This window comes from Tigriopus californicus, chromosome 10 (assembly GCF_007210705.1).
Source record: "Tigriopus californicus strain San Diego chromosome 10, Tcal_SD_v2.1, whole genome shotgun sequence".
Classification (NCBI taxonomy): domain Eukaryota; kingdom Metazoa; phylum Arthropoda; class Copepoda; order Harpacticoida; family Harpacticidae; genus Tigriopus; species Tigriopus californicus.
The window spans coordinates 4,502,494-4,514,815 of NC_081449.1; the positions used below are offsets into that span (position 1 = coordinate 4,502,494).

Sequence of the window (12,322 nt, forward strand, 5' to 3'; positions counted from 1 at the left end):
AACTTTTCAATAACAAAATAAATATTAATACACGAGTATTTGATTGTGTTGTAGGCTTTTCAAGTTTACTTGTCCACATCAGAAGGCACTGTTCAATGCTCTAAATAGCTCAATTCATCACTAATATTTCACTAATACGTTCAGGTGTCTGTCAACCAAGTTATTGATGCCGGGGTTGCTTGTTGCCTCATTTGACTTTTTTGTATTAACTTATCAGCAAGCTCTGGCTTGCTTACGAATTTCCTATGGAGCTTCGAATTATATACGAGGTTGCCACCTCGCGGGAAATATGTTCAAAATAGCAGATTATGCTCTGCAGTAAAAGGCCGGCTCTAGCACTGTATTTGACTGGCTACCATACTTTACTTGAGCTTCAAAATGGTTTGGAAATAGTTACACATTGCAGATGTTTATCCATACATTGAATTTCAATTTGAAACCACTTCACAAAGAGCTCTCATATCGAAGTTTGGATGAAATTAAAATGCAGACTTTATTATTTAAGATATGACACTCTGGCCCGTAATTGATGGAAAAGAGAATGTGGGTCTGGGATCTACTTGCACCAGGTCAACTGCGCCCGCTCAGCCAGCTGGCCAGCCAGCCAGCCAACGAGATAATCTGCTTTGGGCCCATCTAATCAGAGAGGTGAAATCTTTTCAACGTGGCAAGAAGAATGCGAGGGGGGTGGGGGGCTGTCCCTTAGGAACACTATACTGGTGTAATAAATTTTCCCGTGACGCCAGTTTTTAAACCAGTACTGCCAAGTTTGGTAAACGTTATTCTCCACCGATTAGTTGGCGTTGCTACTTTTTTAAACATAACCTAACCTTATCAAACCAAACTTAACCTAACCTAACCTAGCCTAACCTAACCTAACCTTACCTTACCTAACCCAACCTTACCTTACACGATATTAATAGCCTTTAAGGTCTCTCTCCAAACGTTTCCAACAATCTGTCACAAATTTAAAATGAGCACCCCCAACTAATCCGTGGAGAATAACGTTTATCGCCAAGTTTCATCCCAGTTCAATTTTTCAGGTAGAATGAAGTCGCATTTTCTGACCCCAAAAACCAATCTGAGATCAATGTTGGCAGTACTGGTATGGAAGTTTGCAGAGTAGTCAGATAGGGAGATTGATTCCAAGCTTGAGGGCAGTTATGATTTTCTTTGAGTTTTAAAGTTTCTTCACGAGCATTTGGTCAAATGAGTTAAGAATGTTGTGGGCAACTGAAAGTAAAGTAAAGTCCGAGTTCCGACTAGAGACCCTGGTCAGAGACGCGCGAGGTTTGACAAGTGGCTCCACTTCGAATCAGATGAACTAAAAAGTTTCCAAACAAATTTCGAATTGATGCGCTGTATAAGAAAGAGTACTGTCATGACAAGCACCATGGAAGATTTTGTTCAAGGACACTACAAAATTACATTCCAAAACAAGCTGATTCATGGATATGGTATTTTAGATTATTAAAGATAGTATTGTTACTTTCTAAATACTTTCTGAACCCATTTTTATAAGATTAGATTGCGAAGATATTTCATAAGATTATTCAAATTAACATTATGGCATGTGATTTTCCAGAGTCTCTCAAGAAACAAGTCCCATATACTTTACAATTTCATTTGTTGAATATGGTTGCACTTTCTTTTTTGAAGTGCTTTAGTCCAAATTGATACTAGCAGCATGCAAGAAATCAGCGCGACAGCTACATTTTATTGAGAAATAGCGTACTGATGCAATTCTAATGGCAAAAGACACTTTAATGTTGTAGAATATGTTGGTTAAACCCAAGGAGAATCAAATTTGTCATAAATCATTCAAAGCTTTGCCTTTTCATGCAATGCAAACATGTTAGGTCTTTTTGGAAGTGACTGACTCCCTGTTGTGAAGGTTTCCAAACAAAGCCCATGTTCGTTGATAATTGGCAACCAATCAAATCGCTTGAATTTGATGAGGTATACTCAACCTCGCGGGTCTCTGCATCCAGGGTCCCTAGTTCCGACTGCCTTCTCAAGACTAAACTGACTCAGATCACGGGAGACAACGTGCTGCCCGGGCCGTCTCCCTGTCCCAGCCTGTCCGATCCATCAAGCAGCCTGATCGTGATGGGTAAAGTGGCTAGGTCGCCTTGGTAGATCCAGAGCTCTGGTGCTGGGTTGCCCTGGGTGACCATTTTTTTAAGACAAGTACAAAACGGGATGGATGAAGGCCCTTGTAGAATTAACTTATGGCCTTTTATGGTTTATTCAGGCCACATTCGCGAACCAAAAGAACACAAGAGTTGAAGATTGAATCAATGGTTAGCTAATAAGCTGCCCCCAATTGAGCCCATCAAAGAGGGATGGCTAGCCAAAGGGGCGGAAAAGTCAAAGAAAATCATTGAGAATCGTACTAAGTACGGAGTTTATGTACTGAGCCCCATCTGCGGTTTTGCGCTCTTGACCCATTAGATGGCGATTTCGAAAGCCAATAAGCTCGATGTATGCCTCACAGAAGCTTTTTTTGTTTTGCTCCTATTTACTGAAGCTTGAGCTATTGACTTTCCAAACTCTGACTTGCTTAAGAATTTGGTGCTAGGTTGATGTATGCCTCATGGAACCTCTTTTTTTTTCTTTTTGCAGGGGTTGTCTGGTCAACAATTCATTTGAATAACTTGCATGTAAAGTGCTAAAAAAATTATTTGGCTGGAACTATAGACATATGACCGGCAATGATAATGAGATCACTGTAACATGTGGATATGATGACTATTGACTTTCGAAATGCATACGAGGGTGCCATCTCCAGGAAATATGTTTAAAAGAGCAGATGATGTTGTGAAGCAAGAGACCAAGCACAGCAATGTGTTCGAAAGGCTACCGTACTTCACTAGAGCTTCGAAATGGTTTGGAAATAATTAGAAAGTGCACGTGTTTATCCGCACATCATATCTTAACTTCTGACAACATCACAGAGAGCTCTGATAAAAAAGTTTTGGCGAAATCAAAATGCAGACTTTATGATTTAGAAATGGATACCCTGTGAATGACAAGCCCCAGAGAGAAAAAGAAACAAAGAGAGGGACAAGGCAAGCGCCCTTGTATTCTCAGGTCACCATAGAGGAAGCAATTCCTAGAGAGTGCGATGAGAGCTAGCCAGGCGCAGGCTGGCCAGGTAGCATTTTTTGATGCCAATTTTTGAAAATTAGCATTATTTCAAGGCCGCTAGCATTGGAATTTTTTTATTAGCATTGGTCTGTTTTTTAGCATTAAACTAGCATTATTTACATAGTCCAAGCATTGTGAGATCTTGTCTAGCATTTTAGCATTTTTCTACCATTATTTCACTGAAAAATGACCAAAAGGGAAGAAAAGTGAAAGAAATCTCACAATGGAACTACATTTGGCGGTGTTAACAATGTTCTTTCATAGGGTCCCTTTCCCATTGAATGAAATTGATACACTGTAACCAAAAAGCTTAATCCATTGTTTATTTGACATAAAGGAAGCAAAATGATTTATTCTAATTGATTCTCAATTCAAAGGGAGATTTAGCCTAATTTCTATTTGTAAACAGGTTTTTGGCCCACCAAAAGATTTTGGGTTGGCTAACACAAATCAAAGATTTGATTAATATGGTCAGTGAGTGTTTAAGGACGAAGTATCAATTGTTAAGTAAATGTAAGTATGGGTTTATTTCACTATAATATTCAAACAAACATAAATGTTTTGGCTAGTTTCATTGCTCTCCAAAAAGTATCCCCCCCACATTTGAGGGAAACTAAATCACAAGATTCAAAAATAGCAAAAAAAACTTCAAAATAGAAGAGATTGACCATAATTGAGCTCTATGGATAAAGAAACTTATTGGGGCACTTGCTATTGTCCGCTTTGAAGCATGATGCACAATCAAAAAACATTTTATCTTATTTTCTTGATCTAATCTCGCCCAAGATGAACATTTTTTGGCGATAAGATCAATCTTAATTGTTTGTAAAAAACCTTGCTTGTTCAAATCCTGAAAATACATTTTTGCTCAAAAAAACCTTCTAAATTTCAGGGTTCAAAATTAGGAGAATATCATAAACACAACTGCAGCAATTTTTACTGCCAATTTTTACTGCCAATTTTTCTTTAGATTTTTGTGTTTTTCAAATGGTTTTTTCTAAAAGTATAATTTTCAAGATGTCGCCTGAACAGGTCCTGTCAAAGAGTGCCAAATATAATTGAATTGTGAAATGGAAGTTCTTTATGAGCACCATGAATACTTTGCTTTTCTTAAAAAAGTAGCATTGCTCTAGCATTTTCGAATTCCAATTAGCATTTTTTTAGCATTGATTTTGCACAAGCTAGCATTGCTGGCTGAAAAAAACCTGGCCACCCTGGCCAGGCGGACTTGTTTTCAGAGTGAATGAATGTCAAATGACTGCCTGCTTGGGTATAGTTTCTGATTGTAGAGGCGCTACTTTCCATCAGCTAGAGTTGCACTCTCCACTGGTTACCAATTCAGCTGCAGTTAAAAAATACAACAAACTCGATTTTTACTCTTTTATGTTCCGTCTTCTATGGGGTCAACTTGCCCTGGGTGACCATAAACAGATGAGTACAAAATGGCGAGGATGAATATTCTAGTACAATAGACTATTTGGGCTATTATGACTTGTATAGGTAACACTCACGAATCAAACAAACAAGATACTTGACGATTGAATGTGTGGACACCCAATGCTCTGCCAAAAATGCGCCAACCAATGAGGGGTGGCTAAAAAGAGGGGAGGAAAAGTCAAAGGAAATCAACAAGAATCCTAGGAATGTATGGACCTTGTGTACTGAGCATCATCTCCCGTCTTGCCCTCTTGAGCCGGTAGAGGGTGATTTCGAAAGTCAATTGGGATATCGAAGCAAGAAAGGAAGATGACGTCACCATCAAATTTTGAGAGGTCACTTGCACTTATGAGGCTTAATGGTTCGTTGTCAAGGGATTAAATCAGAGTTCTAATTCATTTATTGAATAAAGGAATGGTTCATTTAATATTGCAATTTAATACACTGTCATAGTTTTACTCATTAACATGCTTAAGAAATACTTTTAGCCTAAAAAAGCTGATTTTGGACTTTATTTTCCTACATTACAATTTTTTGTTTTTGAAAGACTTTTTGAAACATTCGAAAAGTTTTCGTTAATATTCCGCATTGTGTCTTGTTTTTGTAGTGCCTCTACTATTATACATAATAAAGCACGTAAATACTTTTGCGCATTCTTCCACTTCTGTTATTGTATACTTCAGATCTGGAAAATGATATTCTTGCATGAAAAATGCTCACACGCAGCACGAAGGGGTTTTGCCCAAACAAAACCAAAAACGTAAATAAAGTATGTTAGCACGGGATCGGGGTGTCAAAAAATACGGGATTATGATGCGAAATTAATCAGGGAGACTGCCCAAAATAGTTGATCATCAAAACTCCGAAATATCTTACAACAACCAAATTAGCTCTTCATATGACAAAATTACAGACAGGAGTTTGGAATACAGTAGGCATTTGCGATTTTCACCTAATTTGAAAATGTCCTTCTTTGGATCGGAATACGGGGTGGACAACCAAGCTTCTTGCTCACGTATTGTAATCAGTTTGGATGTGGACAAACTTCGTTTTCAGCATGGATTTAAATCAATACTGCATGTTCTTAGTATGATTCTGTGATAGAGAATTGAGCTGGAACCGCCATATCTTATGTCTTGACTCAAAAGGAGTGTAGTTTACCTCCCCCAATGTACTATTATCATCTTTGACGAACCAATCAATCGCTTGTTATGGAGCTTCAAGGTGGTGGCAGTTTGAATTGGCCCACCTCATGTTGTCCATAAACATAGTCTTGTATCCAGGGATGAGAAATTATTAAAAGCCATTTTCTACCACCTGGCAGAAATTGGTGGCAGAAAATGGCAGAAATTGGTCCAAAATAAGTGGCAGAAAGTGGTAGAAAATGGCCAAAAGTGGTAGAAAATAGCATTCTTTGTATTATTCTAAATCATCTTTTTCTAGTATTTACAATCACTTCCGTTAATTTTCAAGCCTACCTGTATGTAGTTTTGACACATTGGGATGGGTATTTTGCATCGAATGTGAGATACAACCACTAAATGTAATTGGTGTGTGATCGAGTTTGAATTTTGCCACCGCAATCGATTGGAGTCAGGGATGCTACTTGATCTAAAGTTTTTAAAGTCAAAATGGCGACAATTGCATTTAAAAAAAAGTTATATCGTATTCAATAATAATTTTGATGAGTTTGAAAAGAGGTGTAAGTGTTGTGGCTAGGCCTTGGATGCTGCAAGTGGTCTATGGATACAATTATCAATTCAATCAACCATCAAACAGTATAAATATCGATATTTGAGGAACATTTTGCATTTCAGCCAATGCTATATCAATATGCTTTGTAGCAAAAGACACTTCAAGAACTTATCCAACCCATATGATCCTTCTTGTCTTTGACATCTTTTAGAATCAAGATCGGTCATTCTAAACACCGGCAGCCATTTTTGACCACCTTCCAGCAATTTCTGCCATTTTCTGCCATTTTCTGCCATTTTCAGCCACTTGTGGCAGAAAGTGGCAGAAATTCGATCAATCTCGATTTTTCCCATCTCTGCTTGCATCGCCCCCATTTTGGTAATGAATAAAAGCCCTTATTTACGAGTTCTGATAAAAAAAAAAAAAACGACAACTATCCGTTCTCTGCGCATCAATTCATGTACTACGTATACAAAGTAAAATATTACGCCCAACTGAAATTACAATCCCAGCAGCTCCTCTCAATCAATCTGGTAGATTCTAAACTGACTCAAGTCTCAAGAGTTGCCATAATTTTTCAGACTCTACAATATTCCTGGCATGGACCTTATTTATGATTTATAGAAGAAATTCCGGTCAAGAGATTATGACATTTATGAAACGAAAGAGCGGATTGATCAGGGCATGAGTTGAATAATGGTCAAGAGATCATCGCATTTATGAAACGAAAGAGCGAATCAATTAAGGCATGAGTTGAATAATGGTCAAGAGATCATGGCATTTATGAAACGAAAGAGCGAATTAATTAAGGCATGAGTTGAATAATGGTCAAGAGATCATCGCATTCACGGCGTTGTTTCACCGCAGCTTGGTAAACCATGTTCTCAAAGGTGTCTGAGCTCTCATACTGCAGGCATGCTTGACTTTCTCGCAACAGCTTCGAGCATAGCTCCAACCTTTCAAGTTTCTCCGCTTTGGTCAAATCGAGGAAACCTTCCAGAGACTTTTTGACCAGGTACATTTCCACCGATTTCAATTCAAACAGCGTCAGGCCTCGTTCTCGGGTGAGTCCGGGCACAATGATATCGTAAGTGGTCAACAAATCACGGCACAGAGTCCTTTTCCGGAGCGCCCCTTCCAGAGACATCTGATGCAACATCCGACCAGGAACACGGCCGTAAATGTACACGAGATATCGCTTGATGGCCGTCACGATGAAGTGAGTGTCTTGAACTTTGAGGAGAGCGGACTCCAGCAATTTTTCGAGTCCGTCATCGTCGTTTTTATCGATTTTATCCAAGTTTTCGGTCAGTCCATCTTCAATTTGTTCCCGCTCTTTTCTCGATAAGAGAAAATCGCATTGTTCGCATTTAAAATCCGAATCGTAATCCAAAGGCTTCAGAGAAATCACGTTGCCCATACAATCATTTGACCCGCATCTATGAGCATCTTGATAGCTTCCACATTCGGTTGGATCTAGAAATGATATCATATGTAGCCACAAAATTGAACTGAATACTTCTTGCTTGCTGGCTTGCTTGATTACCTTGGCATCGAATGCACTGACAATCAAAAAACCAACCATCCCGAAGATGAGTCCTGCGATATTGGGTTCCATGCAAGGGGGACACGTAGAAATCCGTGATCTCTTCTCCCACTTCAATCGTCACATTGGCTCTGCACTCCGTGTGATAGTCATCGTACATCGTGTACCTATTACAATTATTTTTAGATTATCCGTTATTCTCAATATAAGGAATCGACGACATGTCGGATGTAAATCTTACCTAGTGTTGGAAATACAACAATGCGACATGAGAGCTGTAAGAGGAAACACCCCCCGACCTCCTCCCACCCCACTCACTTCGAAGGCATTAACTTCCAACGCCCCAATAACGTGATTAATCTCCTCAATGGAACAGGGAACGTTCCAGTGATCGCGGAGGAATTGAACGACATTCTTCTGATTCACCTCGTAATGAATATCCTTTGGTCTATCCTCACAATGATCCATCATACCCTGGATTCAAACTTGCATTGGTCCAATATCATTGCTAACTGGAACACTGCGTTATGTTACGTTCGTTACCTTCAAAGCTCTCCATTTTTGAGGATACCGTTCCTTCAATTTGAGACCGCGTAAAGGAGTAATGCATTGGTAGAAGGGATGGAACTGATCAAAATTTGAGATCTGGATGGGTGGCCGATGTTGAGATCCGAATACCTGGCACTCATTCTTGACATGTATTTCGGCCTCGGCGCATTCGAGGCTACACATGAGCAGGTGACATTTCTCGCATTGATATGATCCATCAACCTTGAGAGGACAATGACAAGGATCAAATCTCTGTTGAGACTCAACCTATAGGGCATTCTTACAGCTTTCCAGCACACCAGACAAACGGGTTTGGTCTCATGCAGAGGCCCAACGGTCAAAGGTGTCTCTTTGAAGATCAATTGGCCCGCTTCAATGCGACGGGTAGCCATGAGACATCGCCCAACACCCTCTTTACGCCCCACTTTGTAAGGATAGCACTCCTCCAATTCATCATCAGAGTGAAGCGAACGGTGTTCTGGACCACAAAAGGCCACGTGTCCACATTTGGGACATATAATCAAGTCCTGGTCATGACCACAGAGAAAGCATTGGTCTAAGCGAAGCATGATTCGCAATCGGTAAGGTTTTTATGTCGACTAACACGATCAAAATCTTACCTTGCATATCCTCTCTGGGAGAGTTGTCACGAAAAATTTCAGACACTTGGCACGACTCCAAAGCCAAGAAGTCACAAAGTAACGGTGTTCTTACGTGTACTATTTGTGCTTTGGAGACACTCACAGGTATTGATGAATGAGTGCACAAAATTGCATGCACTTGAGACGCGAAAACTAGTGATGAAAGACTGTCCGAAAACGCGAGAAAGAAAGAGGCACCAAGAATGTATTTAGCCATGAAAATCGGGAACAACATTTGTAGAACCAACGATGCTAGAAGTCACCAAATAATGAGTCGTCATCTAGACCTTCTAAAAGTTCATTGCCTGGACTTGACGTGGATGCAACTGAGGTCTTTAGATTTGCAGTGAGCTTGGCCTTGAACTGAAACTGAGAGGCTACGTTGACACTTGATTTAGGCTTGGCGGCCTCATTGGGCCTAGGGCAAGATTGAGGACCAGGACCTCCAATGGAGGCCATGACATGTTTTGGACCCTCTGAGGTGCTCACCCGAGCTTTTTGGACCAATTTGAATTCGACCTCCTCCAAATCCCGAGCATTGCGTTCCAAGTCAATTTGAGATAGAGTCAAAATACGTTCACTTATCACAGAGGGTCCATCAGGTTTGTAGATGTGTGCCAAATTGTTCAAGGTGATGAGAACGTAATGATGAAGAACATTCATGATCACATGGACATTTTTGAGGACAAGAACACTTCTTATTTGGATCAGGGGTCCAAATTTATCGATCACATCTCGGTGAATCACTCCGTCTACATGACCCGAAGGATCTTCCAGTTCAATTTTCGGGTCCATCGAGGTCAAATCCAGGGCCTTAAGGGCACAATACAAGACCGGGGCTTTCTTTCCGGTCCCTGGACAGGTTTTCCGCTTCACCCACTCGATATTGTAGCGATTCAAGAGGGATTTGGGGTTATTGGGCGTCAAGTCATGCTCTTGGACCATTTGTCGCCAAACCCGAGAATCGGCAATCTTCACTTTGGTCCCAGTCTGACTAGCCATCTGATCTTGGGTTTGCACCGCTTCCAAATCATGCTTGACCTTGGCCGACAGCATGCCAGCCGGTCCAGGGATCTTTCGGCGAGATCTTTTCCATTGAAGCTCTGGTTTCGAATCGTCCGACGGGGAAGGTCGCTTCTGGGGAAGATCCACTGATCTGAAGACCTCATTTGGTGAATGATTCGTACATTTAGGCTTATTGGGAACATAGGTAGAGGCGTGCGATGAAGCCACCACCCCGTTTGAGGGATGAGATGGATTCCATTCCAAACTATCCAAGTCAAAATCCGGGAAATCGTCATCATTGCCGAACATGATGTCGAGTCCGTTGCCGGTGTTCTTGAACCAAGTTCAGCTCAGCTGTGGATTGAACATCACAGAAAGAGACGCAAGATTTGGACTTGAATCCACTCTGGACAACCTCGAACACCAATGCAAGTGAAGCTTCTGAAAGATTACATAACGATCCTCGGGTTTTCGGGGAAATCCCGTCAACCAATTCACCTGGGTGGAACGGTTCGAACGCCAACCTGATACTAGACTATTCTCAGAGTATCAAGCAGGCCCACAAAGCCAAGGCCTGTTAGTGATGCCACCTGAATTAGCAGAGTAAGTCTGACGTCAATCTTGCGGTGGTTCATTGGTTGATAGTCCGGGAATAACCTCGCGATCCTTCACCGTCGCCCTCGTTTCTGCTTCAAGTGAATGAAAAGAGCGTCATTCGAAAAGAAAGGATAGAGGTGAATACTACATACGCTACACACAGAGCTCTAGAGTTGTTCAGTGCCAATCATGGATTTCAATCCCGATTTTGAGGAACTTGAGCAAATCCTCGGAAATGCAGGCTCAATCAAGGAAGATGTTGCCTTGCTATCGCCGCAAAATACCGTTAACAATGAAGACATTAACAATGATGGTGTTCTCTCGTTCGACCTTACCATGGATCATGTGTTTCGACATGCTAAAGAACTGGTAAGAGCTCAAAATGATCATAAGGCCAGGAGGTGGAAAAATAATTCAAGATTTTCGTCAAAATAGTTCGTTTTTATGCTGTGAAAGTCAGCCAATAGGAGTTTCGAAAACTTAAAAATATGTCATAAGAGGGTAAAAGGAAGTAGTAATTTGTTCACTTCTTAAAATGTTTTGGTAGGTTTCAAGAAAACAATTGTTTAATAATTGTCTTTTACGAACTTCTTGCTCTTGGATTGAAAGAAGAGATATCGCCTTGTATTAAAATCAAGGAAAAATAGAATTTTATAGTAAACTCATCTCAATGACTTCTAAATTAAGTAATGCTATGTTTTGAAGTATCCTTATTTCATGGTCCAGAACAAGTGAAATAATGGTTCTCGAAATCAATGCCATCATTGTGTTAGAATCTAAGACAATAGTGTACAGATAAGTTACGGTATAGTTCATAGAAAAAAATAAAATACACCTCCAATTACTTATCAACACCAACCAACACATGCATTCTTAGGAACAGATTGACAAAATAAAGGAACTCGTCAGAAGTGGTTTTTAGGCAAAAATAATGTCTAAAAAAAATCATTTGGAATGTCCTTCTCCTAAATTTTGCCTTAACGTGAGGAAAACCCTTCAATTTCTCCCCAAAATCCCTGTTTTAGGTTATCATTCGGTCAAGGTTCGCGGAAAGGTCTTTTGCCCCCAAATTATCTTTCCGAACCAGAGTCATCGTGTTCTTTCGGAGTGCGGACAGAAGTAATAGAAATTATTAGGCTAAATGGTTTTTTCCTTTGCTTTTTGGGCAAACCACCTCAGCCCAGCCTATCTAATTCTAATTAAAAAACGGCATTAATCTGTAAATCTTATTTTGTAAGCAGGATCGTAAAAACGTGAGCCTCATGTGAAGTCTCTTCTACCAACTAAAATCTAGTTCATCACTTGTTCCACTTTGACGTTTCATACAGATTTGTAATGTTCTTCTCCCTCTTCTCCCGTAGAAAACTGCTACTCATGGGGGTTATATCGATGGAACAATCACCCTACCCAAGAGAGTGTGCCAAAACGGGATCTTAAAATTGAGTCCCCATCCCTCATCCAGGAGTCAGCAATTTCTCCAACCCAATCTGCTCCATGTCACTATCATGAATAACACCAAGAAGTCCCTGTGGAAATCCGAGCTCACTGAACGAGATTGGCAGGTCTTGGTCCGGATCAGAAACAGTGAAGCCTTTTTACTGGCCTGGAATGGTTCCACCTACGACGAGAAACCCATTTGTTCCCTGCAAAATGGCAACGAATTGCCCTTGGGAGGCGACGGCTTACTCCTGACCACGATCAT

The 12,322-nt window shown here is 40.5% G+C and overlaps 2 protein-coding genes across 4 annotated transcripts; both read right to left on the reverse strand.

Annotated features, from left to right (window-relative positions):
* Positions 1 to 6,918: 6,918 nt before the first annotated feature.
* On the reverse strand, positions 6,919 to 9,253 carry LOC131888407 (SET domain-containing protein SmydA-8-like). 3 transcript variants are annotated; one of them, XM_059237254.1, is made up of 6 exons: positions 8,998 to 9,253; positions 8,662 to 8,933; positions 8,372 to 8,599; positions 8,070 to 8,302; positions 7,829 to 7,995; positions 6,919 to 7,758 (listed from the first exon to the last, which is right to left on the reverse strand). In XM_059237254.1, the coding sequence occupies exons 1-6, from the start codon at positions 9,251 to 9,253 to the stop codon at positions 7,088 to 7,090; spliced, it is 1,827 nt and encodes a 608-aa protein (XP_059093237.1). In that variant the 3' UTR covers positions 6,919 to 7,087. The 3 variants fall into 3 exon arrangements, with proteins under 3 accessions (XP_059093237.1, XP_059093239.1, XP_059093238.1); XM_059237256.1 differs by having other exon boundaries at positions 8,662 to 8,904; positions 8,998 to 9,219; XM_059237255.1 differs by lacking the exon at positions 8,998 to 9,253 and having other exon boundaries at positions 8,662 to 8,969.
* On the reverse strand, positions 9,206 to 10,487 carry LOC131888409 (homologous recombination OB-fold protein-like). Its single transcript, XM_059237257.1, has one exon. The coding sequence runs from the start codon at positions 10,330 to 10,332 to the stop codon at positions 9,271 to 9,273; it is 1,062 nt and encodes a 353-aa protein (XP_059093240.1). The 5' UTR covers positions 10,333 to 10,487; the 3' UTR covers positions 9,206 to 9,270.
* Between the last annotated feature and the right edge of the window lie 1,835 nt (positions 10,488 to 12,322).

Excerpts from the sequence above, each read along its gene's own strand:
- LOC131888407 (XM_059237254.1), bottom strand. The coding sequence starts at position 9,253 with ATGTTGTTCCCGATTTTCATGGCTAAATACATTCTTGGTGCCTCTTTC. Across the intron at positions 7,996-8,069 it reads TGTTGTATTTCCAACACTAG|GTACACGATGTACGATGACT; the intron begins GTAAGATTTACA and ends TAATTGTAATAG. Across the intron at positions 7,759-7,828 it reads TCAGTGCATTCGATGCCAAG|ATCCAACCGAATGTGGAAGC; the intron begins GTAATCAAGCAA and ends TATCATTTCTAG.
- LOC131888409 (XM_059237257.1), bottom strand. The coding sequence starts at position 10,332 with ATGTTCGGCAATGATGACGATTTCCCGGATTTTGACTTGGATAGTTTG.